The 15,091-nt window shown below is 49.3% G+C and overlaps 1 protein-coding gene across 1 annotated transcript; it reads left to right on the forward strand.

Moving 5' to 3' along the window:
* The first annotated feature begins 12,892 nt into the window (after window positions 1–12,892).
* Window positions 12,893–13,749, forward strand: LOC119368285 (PRA1 family protein F3-like). Its single transcript, XM_037633586.1, has one exon. The coding sequence runs from the start codon at window positions 13,015–13,017 to the stop codon at window positions 13,588–13,590; it is 576 nt and encodes a 191-aa protein (XP_037489483.1). The 5' UTR covers window positions 12,893–13,014; the 3' UTR covers window positions 13,591–13,749.
* The last annotated feature ends 1,342 nt before the right edge of the window (window positions 13,750–15,091 follow it).

Consider the following 15,091-nt stretch of genomic DNA (forward strand, 5'->3'; position numbering starts at 1 on the left):
GTTGATAGGGGTCATGCCGATGATTTTGACGAGCCGGATGAAGAAGAAAATGCAGAGGAGGTCCCGAATCATGCATCATGGAATCATGACTTCTCATATGCAATGATCATGAACGATGGACATGATTCTGCCTGCCAATATCACCAAAACAATATTGTGACGAGTGCTATGTATCCCAACAAGCTAGCTCTGAAGGATGCAATAAATAATTGGGCAATGTCCACGCCAAGGGTTTTCACAGCTCAGGTGTCAAGTCAGAAATTCCTGATAATGGTATGCAAGAATGCATATTGTCCTGCTAGGGTGCATGGCTATGTTCCTAAGTATGGCACAAGTTGGGTGATTAGTGACTTAGTTAATCACACTTGTCTTATTCCCTGCATCCCTCAATATCATGCCAACCTTTCATCGACGCTTATTGTTCGGTTGTTTTAGAATGAGATAGTGGAGGGCAAAGCTATGGAAGTGAAGGCAATCCAGACAAAAGTCTTCGCCAGGTTCAAGTACAAAATTTCTTATGGCAAGGCTTGGAGGGCTAAGCGCGACACTTGAGAGGAGATTCGGTTCTTATTTTGATGCATATGACTCTGTTGTCCAGCTCCTCCACACACTGCAGCAGCGGAATCCAGGCACCTATGTCGATATCCAACACCTCTTCATGCCAAAGTTCCCAACTCTGAGGTTGTTGCATCGTCTCTTCTTCTCTTTCGGTGCATGCGTTGAAGCTTTCAGGCATTGTCGTCCGGTGATATGTGTAGATGGTACTTTTCTCACTAGCAATTACAAGGTCAGATCCTAATAGCCATAGGCCAAGATGGCCAAAATCAAGTTGTCCCACTCACATTTGCTTTTGTGGAGAGTGAGAGCATTGAAAGTTGGACATGGTTCTTGAGGCAGTTGAAAATATCAGTTGTGAAGGAGAAGCCCAATGTGTGCATCCTTCATGACAGACATGCAGGTATACTCACCGATAAGTACAGTAACAAACCCAGGCCCTGAGGAACAAACTCCTTGGCGGGACTTGCAGAGACGTTGGTGCATGCGCCATGTAGGGGCTAATTTCTTCTCACGGTTTAGAAATAAGAACTTGATGAATCTGTTCAAAAAACTCTGCAAGCAGAACCAGTTATGGAAGTACAATTTGATATGTGACAGACTTAATGTGTGCACACAGAGACACTTTAGGGACAGGAAAGCTGCAAGAGATGCAGCATGAGGGCACATGTTGAAGCAGTAGTTGCATAGTTGGCAACAGGAGCAGCGGTGGTGGAGGAGGAGCCTCGGGAGGTCGATCAAAACCTTCCAGCAGTGGATAGAGCATGAGCCTATGGAGAGGTGGTCTTTGGTACATGACACACATGGAGCAAGGTATGGTGTCATGACAACCAACCTCGCGGAAACATACAACTTTGTCCTAAGCAGAAACTGGGCATTGCCACTTACAACCATCGTTGAGGGTATTTTCTATGGCACCATGAAGTATTTCAGAGATAGATGTCAAAAAGCAGAGCAGTATATCTTGAGCAACCCGAATACACTTTACTGTGAAAGAGTCACGAAGTACATGGACAACAAGATGCAAAAGCTATGTCACACACTGTAGTCACCATCAGTAATCAAGAGAGAAGGTCTGAGGTCCACTTATCCAACAGCAAATTCAGATGTGCAAATGAGTTGAGGGCGCATGAGGTGAAAATTGGAAATGAAGCCTGGCCAACGTGCGAGTAAACATGCAACAAACTGAAAATGCTTCACCTACCTTGCTCACATGTACTTGCTGCTTGCGGGCAGTTTGGAATGGATGCAATATCGTTCATGTCTCCATTTTTCTGAAAGAGTCTGTCCTCAATACCTGGACAAGTGAGCTGATGGGTTTTCGATCAATGGGTAACTTCAACAAAGTGAACCCCGCTGAAAGGCATTACATTCCAAACCCAGAGCATATGCATAGAAGTAGAGGCAGATGACACTGTCAGCACATCCGGAATGATATGGATGAATCTGAAGCTGGAGGTCCAACTAGGCAATGCATTCTATGCAATGAATTTGTCCATAGGGACACTAATTGTCCCGCTTTCGTCATTGCTAGTGGTACTGGGCATGGACGAGGCAACCGGGGCTGAAGAGGAGGTAGAGGAAGAAGCTAATTAGCAGTGTTATGTTCTAAATTTGTATTAAGTGTGGCACCATGTTCTGAATTTGTATTAAGTGTGGCACTATGTTCTAAATTTGTATTAAGTGTGGCACTATGCTCTGAATTTGTATTAAGTGTGGCAACTATGTTTGAAATTTGTATTAAGTGTGGCACTATGTTCTACATTTGTATTAAGTGTGGCAACTATGTTTGAAATTGGTATGTGTAGGAATGGCGGTAATGTGGTTGTTGAATGGGGACATTGATATGGGTCATCGTGCTGCGCTTTGGTATGAACGCAAGCTTGAGCCTCTGGTCACTCGCACTCCTAAGGTGAACTGGATGATACACCCAATGTGGGTTCAGCGGTACGTGCTTTATTTATTTGCGCACTAACATGAATATTAATGGGAAACACTAACAAAAATGTTCTGCCATGAAGGTTGAAATGGGCCGGCCTTTTACCTTTCGCGCGTCTAGTTGAGTCTATCCCGAGCTGCAAACACCTCGCCATCGACTCCTCCTTGTTGAGCTGCTAGTGGACCATTGGAGGCTAGAGAACCACATGTTTCACTTATGATGGGGAGAGATGGCTCCTACTCTAGAGAATGTGGCACTGTTGCTGGGACTACCTTTGGCAAGTCATGCCATAGGACCGTTGGACGCACCGGCTGGTTGGGAGCTAGGTCTTACACAATGTTTTCATGGTGTTTTTGCGGATGCCCCGGATCCGATATGGGAGCATCACGGACCTAAGTATGATTGGTTGCTCAATTTCCATGTTAGTTCCCCTACCTCTTATCGTGCATATGGTTTTACTGAAGATACATGCGGCTTACTAAAACTTTCTCTTTACTTAATGCAGATCAAGAAGTTCCCGGCGGCGTTGAGTGCAGAACAGATCACTCGGAGCCTGGAGGCCTACTTAATGTGGCTTTTTGGTAAAGTGATGTTCACAAAGAACCATGTCACCACTATTAGCATGCACTACATCCCTATGGCACTCGAGATAGCGAGCGGTGAGATGGCTGATCAGATCAGACAGAGGAGTTGGGATTCGGCGGTCTTAGCGGCTATATGCCGAGGTATGTGCAATGGCTACGAGCTTACATCGAGAAAGCCAAACCTTCTCGGATGCCCTCTATTCCTATAGTTGTGGTCGTGAGAGAGGTTCTCTATTGGGCAACCACATGTATGTGTTCCTGAGCCTATAGACGCCATGTTCAATGTTGATGGCATCGACATGCCTACTTTCGGTCTGTGTTGGACACGTCGCGACGTATGTACCATGTTATAGTTTCATGAAACTTTTTTGTGAACAAGAGATACTTCAATGCTAGCGGCTACTAAATTTTGTTTTCCGCAGAGACGCTTTGCTAGTGATCATACCAGGAAGGCATACATGGCATTAAACAAGCAGTTCGATGCGTACACTGGGTCATCTGGTAGCCCTACACGGAAGTAGCCATACATGCAAGATACCCCGGTGGTATGTCTATGGTATGCATAAGGGACCGAGATTACTGGATGACAAAATCAAAGATCATCTTTGATGTCTTTGTCGAGGAGATGGTACAATAGAGGGTTATGAGGCAATTTGGTCTTTTGCAGTTGGAGCTGCCTCCCTCTACAAAGAACTCGGTGCCAACACACATCCATAGGTATTAACCAGTTTTTAGTGATGCATTATCTTTGACAGTACTCCATTCGAAGCATTAGGTAATTGTTGAACACACAACACAATTTTAGGACGACGAGGAAGGGCATGACCAGGACAACTGCTGACTGGCTAGTTAGATTAGAGCTGTATGTTATAGAATGGGAGACAACAAACACACATCTATGGCACAAAACTCATGATTTTGATCTGAATGAATTCAATCTCTATTTGCAACACTACATGACCGGAACACGGATACACATTGTTGAGCACTCTCACCCAGAGGAGATACCTGACCCTACTCCGTCAGATATGTACTAGAGCTATGATTCTTCGGGCTCTAGGTGGTAAGATATATTTTCTTTAAGTAAAGTTGTCACATACTTTGACATGCATACTTAATAGTCGTCATGAAAATTTTCAGGCTCGCTTCACACATGAACTATACGACGACGTGACCACCTTTGGATGATCACTGTCGTCTGAACCTCTTCTTCAGCACCGGCCTGTGCTACGGCCCTTCTTGGAACACATGGAGAACAAGATACGGGCTGTCTACGAGGCTATCACGTGTGATACGTCTCCAACATATCTATAATTTTTTATTGTTCCATGCTATTATATTATCATTCTTGTATGTTCTATAATCATTTTATAGTCATTGTATATCATTTTTTGGTACTAACCTATTGACATGGTGCCAAGTGCCAGTTGCTGTTTTTTGCATGTTTTTTACATCGCAGGAAATCAATACCAAACGGAGTCCAAATGCAGCAAAACTTTTTGTGAATTTTTTTGGACCATAAGACATCGAATGGGCCGAAGAAGTGCCTGGGGGTGCTCCGAGGGGAGCAGAACCCACCAGGGCACGCCTGGAGGCCCAGGCACTCCCTGGTGGGTTGTGCCCACCTCGGGCGCCCCCAGACCACCTCTTTACTCTATAAATATACCAATATTCCAGAAACCCTAGGGGAGTCGACAAAAATAAATTCTAGCCGCCACAAGTTCCAGAAACACCAGATCCAATCTAGACACCATCTCAAAGGGATTCATCATGTCCATTGGTGCCTCTCCGATGTTTGGGGAACGTAGCAGAATTTTAAAATGTTCTACGCATCACCAAGATCTATCTATGGAGTCATCTAGCAACGAGGGAGAGAGGAGTGCATCTACATACCCTTGTAGATCACGAGCGGAAGCATTCAAGAGAACGGGGTTGATGGAGTCGTACTCGTTGTGATCCAAATCACCGAAGATCCTAGCGCCGAACGGACGGCACCTCCGCGTTCAACACACGTACGGAGTGAGGACGTATCCCGCGCATTGATCCAGCAAGGAGGAGGGAGAGGTTGAGGAAGAGGGCTCCAACAGCAGCACGACGGCGTGGTGGTGGTGAAGCTGCAGTACTCCGGCAGGGCTTCGCCAAGCTCTTATGGAGGAGGAGATGTGTTGGGGAGGGGAGGGGCTGCGCCTTGGATGTTGTCTGCAGACCTCCCCTCACCCTCTATTTATAGGGGAAGGGGGGAAGGGGGACGACCCCCTCTAGATGAGATCTAGAGGGGGGCGGCGGCCAAGGGGAGGGGGGCTTGCCCCCCAAGCAAGGGGGTGCCCCCCTTTAGAGTTTCCCCCAAACCCTGGGCGCATGGGCCCTAGGGGGGTGTGGCGCCCCAGCCCACTTGGGCTGGTTCCCTTCTCCATACAGCCCATATGCCCCCCTGGAAGAGGTGGACCCTCCCGGTGGACCCCCGGAACCCCTCCGGTGGCCTCGGTACAATACCGATATGCCCCCGAACCTTTCCGGGGACCGTATGAAAACTTCCTGTATATAAATATTTACCTCCGGACCATTCCGGAACTCCTCGTGACGTCCGAGATCTCATCCGGGACTCCAAACAACATTCGGTAATCACATACAAGTCTTCCTAACAACCCTAGCGTCACCGAACCTTAAGTGTGTAGACCCTACAGGTTCGGGAGACATGCAGACATGACCGAGATGACTCTCTGGTCAATAACCAACAGCGGGATCTGGATACCCATGTTGGCTCCCACATGCTCCACGATGATCTCATCAAATGAACCACGATGTCGAGGATTCAATCAATCCGTATACAGTTCCCTTTGTCAATCGGTACGTTACTTGTCCGAGACTCGATCGTCGGTATCCTAATACCTTGTTCAGTCTCGTTACCGGCAAGTCACTTTACTCGTACCATAATGCATGATCCCGTGATCAACCACTTGATCACATTGAGCCCATTATGATGATGCATTACCGAGTGGGCCCAGAGATACCTCTCCGTCATACGGAGTGACAAATCCCAGTCTCGATTCGTGCCAACCCAACAGACACTTTCGGAGATACCTGTAATGTACCTTTATAGTCACCCAGTTATGTTGTGATGTTTGGCACACCCAAGGCACTCCTACGGTATCCAGGAGTTGCACAATCTCATGGTCTAAGGAAATGATACTTGACATTCAGAAAAGCTACAGCAAACGAACTACACGATCTTTGAGCTAAGCTTAGGATTGGGTCTTGTCCATCACATCATTCTCCTAATGATGTGATCCTGTTATCAATGACATCTAATGTCCATAGTCAGGAAACCATGACTATCCTTTGATCAACGAGCTAGTCAACTAGAGGCTCACTAGGGACGTGTTGTGGTCTATGTATTCACACATGTATTACGATTTCCAAATAACACAATTATAGCATGAACAAGAGACAATTATCATGAACAAAGAAATATAATAATAACTATTTTATTATTGCCTCTAGGGCATATTTCCAACAGTCTCCTACTTGCACTAGAGTCAATATTCTAGTTACATTGTGATGAATCAAACACCCATGCAGTTCTGGTGTTAATCATGTTTTGCTCTAGGGAGAGGTTTAGTCAACGGATCTGCTACATTCAGGTCCGTATGTACTTTACAAATCTCTATGTCTCCATTTTGAACACTTTCACGAATGGAGTTGAAGCGACGCTTGATATGCCTGGTCTTCCTGTGAAACCTGGGCTCCTTGGCAAGGGCAATAGCTCCAGTGTTGTCACAGAAGAGAGTCATGGGGCCCGACGCATTGGGTATGACTCCTAGGTCAGTAATGAACTCCTTCACCCAAACAACTTCTTGTGCTGCCTTCGAGGCTGCCATGTACTCCGCTTCACATGTAGATCCCACCACAACGCTTTACTTGCAACTGCACCAGCTTACTGCCCCACCATTCAAAATATACACGTATCCGGTTTGTGACTTAGAGTCATCCAGATATGTGTCGAAGCTAGCATCGACGTAACCCTTTACGACGAGCTCTTCGTCACCTCCATAAACGAGAAACATTTCCTTGGTCCTTTTTAGGTACTTCAGGATATTCTTGACCGCTGTCCAATGTTCCATGCCGGGATTACTTTGGTACCTTCCTACCAAACTTACGGCAAGGTTTACATCAGGTCTGGTACACAGCATAGCATACATGATAGACCCTATGGCCGAGGCATAGGGGACGACACTCATCTTTTCTCTATCTTCTGCCGTGGTCGGGCATTGAGCCGTGCTCAATCTCGTACCTTGCAATACAGGCAAGAACCCCTTCTTTGACTGATCCATTTTGAACTTCTTCAATATCTTTTCAACGTACGTACTCTATGAAAGACCAATGAGGCGTCTCGATCTATCTCTATAGATCTTGATGCCTAATATATAAGCAGCTTCTCCAAGGTCCTTCATTGAAAAACACTTGTTCAAGTAGGCCTTTATGCTTTCCAAGAATTCTATATCATTTCCCATCAATAGTATGTCATCCACATACAGTATGAGAAATGCTACAGAGCTCCCACTCACTTTCTTATAAATGCAGGCTTCTCCATAAGTCTGCATAAACCCAAACGCTTTGATCATCTCATCAAAACGAATGTTCCAACTCCAAGATGCTTGCACCAGCCCATAAATCGAGTGTTGGAGCTTGCACACCTTGTCAGCATTCTTAGGATCGACAAAACCTTCCGGCTGCATCATATACAATTCTTCCTTAAGGAAACCATTAAGGAATGCCGTTTTGACGTCCATTTGCCATATCTCATAATCATAGAATGCGGCAATTGCTAACATGATTCGGACGGACTTCAGCTTCGCTACGAGTGAGAAAGTCTCATCGTAGTCAACCCCTTAAACGGTACGTACCACTTAACTTACAACATACAACATAAAAACTACATGAAGTCATCATCGTCATCCTCAATCGATGTAGAACTTTTGCCATTCAATGATGAAGAACTCTTGCCCTTCGACGATGAAGAACTCTTGCCCTTCGATGATGTAGAACTCTTGCCCTTTGATGATGAAGAACTTTTGCCCTTTGACGATGCAGAACTCTTGTCCTTCGATGATGCAGAACCCGGAAGCGGCGGCATGAAGATATCATGTTCATCCTCGCTGTCGTCAGTCCAAAAAGTTTATGTTTTGCTGCAAACTTTAGGTATGTTTCACCCTTCGATTGTTGCTTCATCCATCTTCCCTGCAACCTCAGAAGTTCTTCCCGTATTTCCTCAAAGGTCTTGGAAGGCCACCCGCACCTACTTAATGCATGAGCCAGCTCATTCAGTAGGGTGTCAGTACTGATGAGCTTCTCCCACGGAACTAATATGTTGTCTACCCTGAAATCGGCGGCTAAATCCAGAAGACATTTGGACATACTAGGGTGAAAACTACGATCAAAAGGATATCCGAACATCTTGGCGAGACTGCGATACTACACTAGAATGCTTACCAACATTAGTGCCGAGGGTGTTTTATAGGCTGAGAACACAAAGAAAGGCGGGAACTCAGTAGCGAGAAAATATGGCGGGAGATACTGGCGGGATTAGAGAGCGAGAAAATATGATGGGAACAAGCAAAGCGGGAAAATATGGCAGGAACGAGCAAAGCGGGAAAATATGGCGGGAACGAGTGAAGCGGGAAAATTTGGCTGGAACGAGCAAAGCGGGAAAAATGGCGGGAAGTAGCGAGAAAATATGGCAGGAAATGATGGCCCGTGATATAAGCGGGGAACGTATGGGGTAGAAAATGGGGAAGATGCACCAGTAGGCCTATAGGTGGCCAATTAGTACTAATCAACCTACAGATGGCTGATTAGCTCCAGTCGGCCAATAGGTGGCCGACAGGATCTACACTAGTGGCCGATGGGCCTTTCGGCCAGCAGCAAGCTGATAGGATGCCAGTCGTCCTGCTGTGGGCTGACTAGGCTCAATCAGCCAGCAGCAGGCCGATGGTGCATTATATTTGAAAATGTTGTATCCAACGTAATATTTATGAAAATTAATTAAAATGTATTTTTTTAAAAAAATTAGCCCTGTCAGTGATAAGAGTTAGAGAGGCAGTGCTGGTCATCATTTTGGGCCTAAGGAAGATATCGTTGGAAAGAAACGCGGGGGTCTTCGAGGCGAAGTCCTTGCCGGTGCAAAGAGTGGTACAACTGGCGCTGGCTAAGAGCATCTCAAGTCGCGCCCCCAATAGGCCCCCCAGGCCCTAAAATTCGGCCCAGCCGCGCCCCCAGAAGCCCAATTTTCACTGGCTCGGGCTGATTTTGGCGCTGGCGGACCCAGGTCGAACCCGGCGCGCCGGGGGAAACCATTTTGGCGCGAAAAGGAGTGGGTCCGCCGGGTCAGCGACTTGCCGCCTTCGTCGTCCTCATCACCTCGGTTCCCGCGGGAATCAATGCCAAGGCTCCCGCGTCGGTTAGCCTTCCTTTGATGCCTCACGGCCGGCGCAGTGAAGGCGTCGGGCCGCGCGTCCCGCCCGCTCCAGCCACGCGGCACCCGGCGGACGGCTTCTCACTGCCCATCTTCGGCTTTAAAAGCTGACCTCCCCACCGGTGAACGCCACAACTCACCACCTCTCGTACCCTTTCGCCCGCCACCGTAGCCCCTCTCTCCCACTCTTCCCCCGCCCGCCGACGAGCAAATGGCTGAGCAGTACCCAGGCAATGCCGCGGCGGCGAACGGCCGACGACATCAGCGCGAGGACGAGACACGCCTCCTCTATGAGGCCGACTACCCGGCGCCCCTGGACATGTGGCTGCCGGGCTCATGGAGGCTGAGCGTCGTCGGCGTCTCGGTGCCCCCGATCCCCACTGGGGATGAACGACGCGCCCAGATAGCGCGCATTCGTTCGTCTCTGTCGGAGACGCACCGGAAAGAGCCGAGGTACACCGCCGACAGCTACACGCTGTGGACGATGTACTTCAATCGCCGCCACGCTGACCAGGTCGCCTCCGCAAACGGCGTCATCCCCCGCGGCCGCCTCAATGCCGACGGACGGTGCGAATGGTGGGGCGTGCCCGGCCGCACCCTCGAAGCCGTCCTCGACCACATTGAGACCGGCAACACGCCACGCCTCAATTACCCGGCGTCCCCGTTCTTCTCTCACTGGCGCGAAAGTTCTTGGACGCCGCGGCGAATGGAGACGGCGACCTCCTCGTCGTCGGGTTCCGGTTCTCTTTCCTCTGGGTCGCCGGCGCTCCGCCCCGTCATCAACGAGGGCGGCCGGCCCTCCCCTCGTTCCCTTCGCCTCGTCCGGTCAAAGACCGAGCCGAGGTTGCTGATCCCCGTGAAGAAGGAGCACGCGGAGATGGTCATCGCCGACGAGACGGCCCTCAAGTGGGCGAAGGCGGACTACGTCCGTGAGCAGGTGGAGCGCCAGCGCTGGGCCTACGAGGAGATCAAGGCCCGGCGCCGCAGACGCGATGAGGGTGGCATCGTCGTCCTCGACAGTTATGACGAGGACGCGCCCGGGCCGTCCAACCCCGAGCGCGCCGGCAACCCTGGTCAGGGGTGAAGCAGGGACGGGGGCGGCTCTGGCGGGACGCAGGGCGGCGGCGACGATCACGACGACGGCGGCGGCGGTGACTACACCCGGTTCTACAGGCTCATTGGCATGTAGAAGGCGGGCGGCGGCAACGGCGTAGTAGGGCTAGGCGTAGTTGTTTTTTGTACAAATTTTAATGAAACCGACGAGTTTGTGCCGTATTTGTGCCGTGTTTGTGCCAACTTGGGGGCGACCTAGTGGTGGCGACTGAGAACATAATCGCCCCCACATCAAAATTAAACGTCGGTTCGATCTCACACGACTCTTTTTCGGTGTCCTAAGGGGCGAATGGCTGGAAATGCTTTAAATGTAAGCTATGACGGGCGTGATTGGAAGCAGGCATTGATGAGGAGTAGGTCTTAGGCCCTGTTTGGATACTCTAACTGTGTTAGAGTTAGAGTTATTTTTTAACTCACTCTAACCAAAATAAGCACCTCTCCACCGGAATAGTTGGGTTAGATGGAACTAACCCACTCTAACCCTCCATGTTTGGATACTTTTGGGTTATTTGAGCCTCCAACTAATCCAAACTAGCTCTAACCCCATGATCCAAACAGGGCCTTAGTTTAGGCGGCGGATTTCTACATCAAATGTGGCCATTCTTCTCACTGATCAAGGATGTGTTGTACCGTGTAATACTCTTCTCTTCAATGAAAATAAGGCTGGTTGTAATGGAGAGTATCATATGTACTAGTATCATGTATATGATACTAGTGTATGATACTACCTCCCTAATTCTTAGTACTCCCTCTTTCCATCTATATAGGGCCTAATGCGTTTTTTAAGACCGTCTTTGACTATTGACAAGATTAATAGTACATAACATGCACAGTATGAAAATTATATCATTGAAAGCTCATTTTACACACGAATTTAACGGTGTGCTTTGTGTAAGTTGCATGTCATATATTATTGCTCTAATATTTGGTCAAAGTTAGTCTCGAAAAACGCATTAGGCCTTATATAGATGGAAGGAGGGAGTATCATATATTAGTATCACGTAGTATTTTATTTATTGCCATGACACATAGTAACATAGCATTTATTATGATACAGTATCATGATATGATACTTAACTCTCTTTTTTTCATTTAATTTTATGACACATCATCAAAATTGTCTAGTTGGCATACATAATACTACTAGGTATGATACTACCATTACAACCAGCTTGATAGGCTTGAAAAAAGAAACCTAATAGCAACTCCAATGGGAGGACCCATTTTATCCGTTTGGATCATCCGGACAGAAAACTTGATCCAACGGGGCGACCCAAACGGATGTCCGTGTCCGCCTGTTGTCCGTCCCCAACCCAAAACTGACCCAAATGTGGGAACAAATGGGTATGAAGCGGACGGAAGCGGACGCTCTCGCCCACCGCTGTTGCCCGCTCGTGTCCGCCCCTGGTCCCATATGTCAGCGACTGCAACGCCCGCAGCAAGGCCATCGGTGCTGGTCGTCACCGTGCGCTCGGCCGCTCCTCCGCACCGCAGCAAGGCCATCGGTGCTGGTCGTCAGTGCGCGCTCGGCCGCTCCTCCACACCGCAGCAAGGCCACCGGCGTAGGTTGCCGACGCGCCGCAGCGAGGCCACCGGCGCAGGTCGCCGACGCGCGCTCGGCCGCTCCTCCACGCCGCAGCGAGGTCATCGGCGCAGGCCACCGACGCGCGCTCGGCCGCTCCTCCGCGCCGCCGCGAGACCACCGGAGCAGGTCGCCACTGCGCGCTCGGCCGCTCCTCCACGCCCCTGCAGCAGAGGCGCGAGCAGAGAAAAATCTCGCGGGGGAGAGGATCCGTGAGGAGGAGAGGAGGGGCGGCGCGAGGGAGAGAGAAGGGGCGGCGTGAGGGTGATAGGACAGGCGCCGCGACGAGAAGGGGACGGGCGGCGCGAGGGAGAGAGGAGGGGGCAGACGGCGCGGAGAGTTTGGGTCTGTTTTTGTGCCGCGCGTTGGATACAAGCCTTGTCCGTCGCATGTTCGCTAGGCGGACAGGTGATCCAAACGAACACGAAACGGACAAAAACGGTGTCCGTTTGGGTCCTTGCGTTGGAGTTGCTCTAAGGGTTGTGATCCACATGCTTGTACACGATGCCACTATTCTCGAAAAAGCATAGGGATAACTGAGTCCACGATCCAGATCGTGCCGCTTCCTACAAGTCCACCTGGCGCATATCCCCACTTGCCAGCCTTCATACCGACGCTTTTACCTCCCCATTTATTGCATACTGCATAGGACCTGCCGGGTTGCAGACTCCCACATCTACACGTCGAGTTCAGTCCGCCCCGCCCCAACACGTTTTCCTCCTACCGTCGCCGGCGGCCGGCCACCGGCCGTCTCCACCTCCAGCCAGCCATGTCGAAGTACGGAACCATCCCCATCTCCTCCTCCTCCTCCGATGCCCCGCCTCCCGGCTCCTCTCCGCTCGACTTCATCTCCCGGGCCAAGGCCTGCGGCGCGTCGGCACTCGCGACGCGCCAACCCTGGCGTGAGCTGGCCGACCCAAAGGCCCTCGCGGTGCCCCGGGGGCTAGGGGACGCCTACCTCCGCGCCCGCGCCAACCTCGCGCATTTCTCCATGAATTACGCCATCGTGGTCCTCGGCGTCGTCTTCCTCTCCCTGCTCTGGCACCCCTTCTCCCTCATCGTCTTCCTCGCCTGCATGGTCGCCTGGGTCTTCCTCTACTTCCTCCGCGACGTCCCACTCGCTCTCTTCGGCCACACCATCGGTGACGGCGTCGTGCTCGCCGTCCTCTCGGCCCTCACGCTCATCCTGCTCCTGCTCACCGGAGCTACCGGCAACATCCTCACCTCGCTGCTCGTCGGGCTGGTGCTCGTCCTGCTGCACGCCTTGCTGCATCGCCCCGCGGACAGCATCGACGAGGAGGCCGGACGGTGGTACACATCCGTCACACCACCGCAGCCGTACTAGTCTTTTAATTCTGAGCTGCTCCTTGTAATCTCGTTGGTTCTTGGTCTGTGAATTGTGTTCCGTGGATTGCAGCACTCGTTAATTATTTTGTTGAGTTGTATCCGTTCTTAATCCGCATGCGCACTTGTTCATGAATAATACTCCGTACGTGCGAAATAAGTGTTCCTGTTCCATTTTTATCTTTGTGAACATTGATGAGACGATGAACTATGGTCAATTATTGGGAACAGGTGACCAATTTGAAGTCAACTTCGGCTCAATTATATGTTTCTTGTATAATGGATTAATGGCTGCTTAGCTCACAAGGCGTTCGGAAGAAGGAAGTACATGGTCAAATTCGTGCGTTGCCTTGTGCTCCAGGGTGTGGCCAGAAACCGACGTTCACGTTTGAGATTGGGACGTTGATGCGACCGTATGAACTAGTTGAACCAATTATTTTGCTCACGGTTTTGGCAAACACTAAATAAAGATATGAGAGCATCTTCAATAGCTACGCTATTTTACGGCACGAAAGGAGGGTGTTATAAAAAAAATCGGCACGGCAAAGCGCCGTTTGCTAGGGATGAAAACGGCTTGAAAACCAACGAAAGTAGATGCTATCACATTTGTGAAAGCAGAAACAAATACATAATGCCAAAAATAAATACGAAAAACATACTACCGAAAACGAACACGGAGCGAAGATGGTGCAGAAACGGCAACGGAAGCAGGTGCTCACCAGAACTTAAAAACCCCTTGAATCAAAGGGAAAAACATATATAAGAAAACCAACATATTTAATCAACTGTGAACATGACTACACAATATTATGATGGTTATATTATAATATATGCATTTTGTGATATATTTTTTAAACTGTGGCAATACAGACATTTTGTGGTAATTAGACATAAGGGCCATGTATAAGCAAAACCTAATGTATCAGGTCATCTTTTTACAAGTAAAACACATTGTAACATCACAAAATAATCTGTGAATTGGAGTTTCAGGCCCGGCCTCCATTATGGTTACAATCAAGGCAAATTTCCTTGCATGGTAACAGAAGTTGGGCCACACATAGGCCATTAATTGTGTGATGTTTGATGGTTGTGTTGCTAACGGCTTAACATGGCAATTTATCCAACAACCTAACAAAAGGAAAATAATGTTAAGAGAAAGGCACACGCACCAACGTACGTTGCACCTCGTCTCCAACTAATGCACCCTGGTCGGGGGCATCCGAACTAACTTATGGTTTAGGTCCCCTATTGCACAACGCTATATAAAAGGGATGCAGGCCAGGGCTGCTCTCCCTCGCGATCATTCATTCACGTCAGGTTCCTTCTCGTCCCTGAGGGTGTCTTGGATTAAGGGGTGTCAACCGGTACGGCCTATCGTCCATGGGCCTGGCTGATGACCCGCCGACCACTCGAGGAAGGGCTACCGAAACCGTGACCCTTGGCGTGAGCAAGTTGGAAAATTTTGAAGACTTGGCATACACTTCAAGGAAAGTTCTAGTAGT

Source organism: Triticum dicoccoides, chromosome 1A (assembly GCF_002162155.2).
Source record: "Triticum dicoccoides isolate Atlit2015 ecotype Zavitan chromosome 1A, WEW_v2.0, whole genome shotgun sequence".
Lineage (NCBI taxonomy): Eukaryota > Viridiplantae > Streptophyta > Magnoliopsida > Poales > Poaceae > Triticum > Triticum dicoccoides.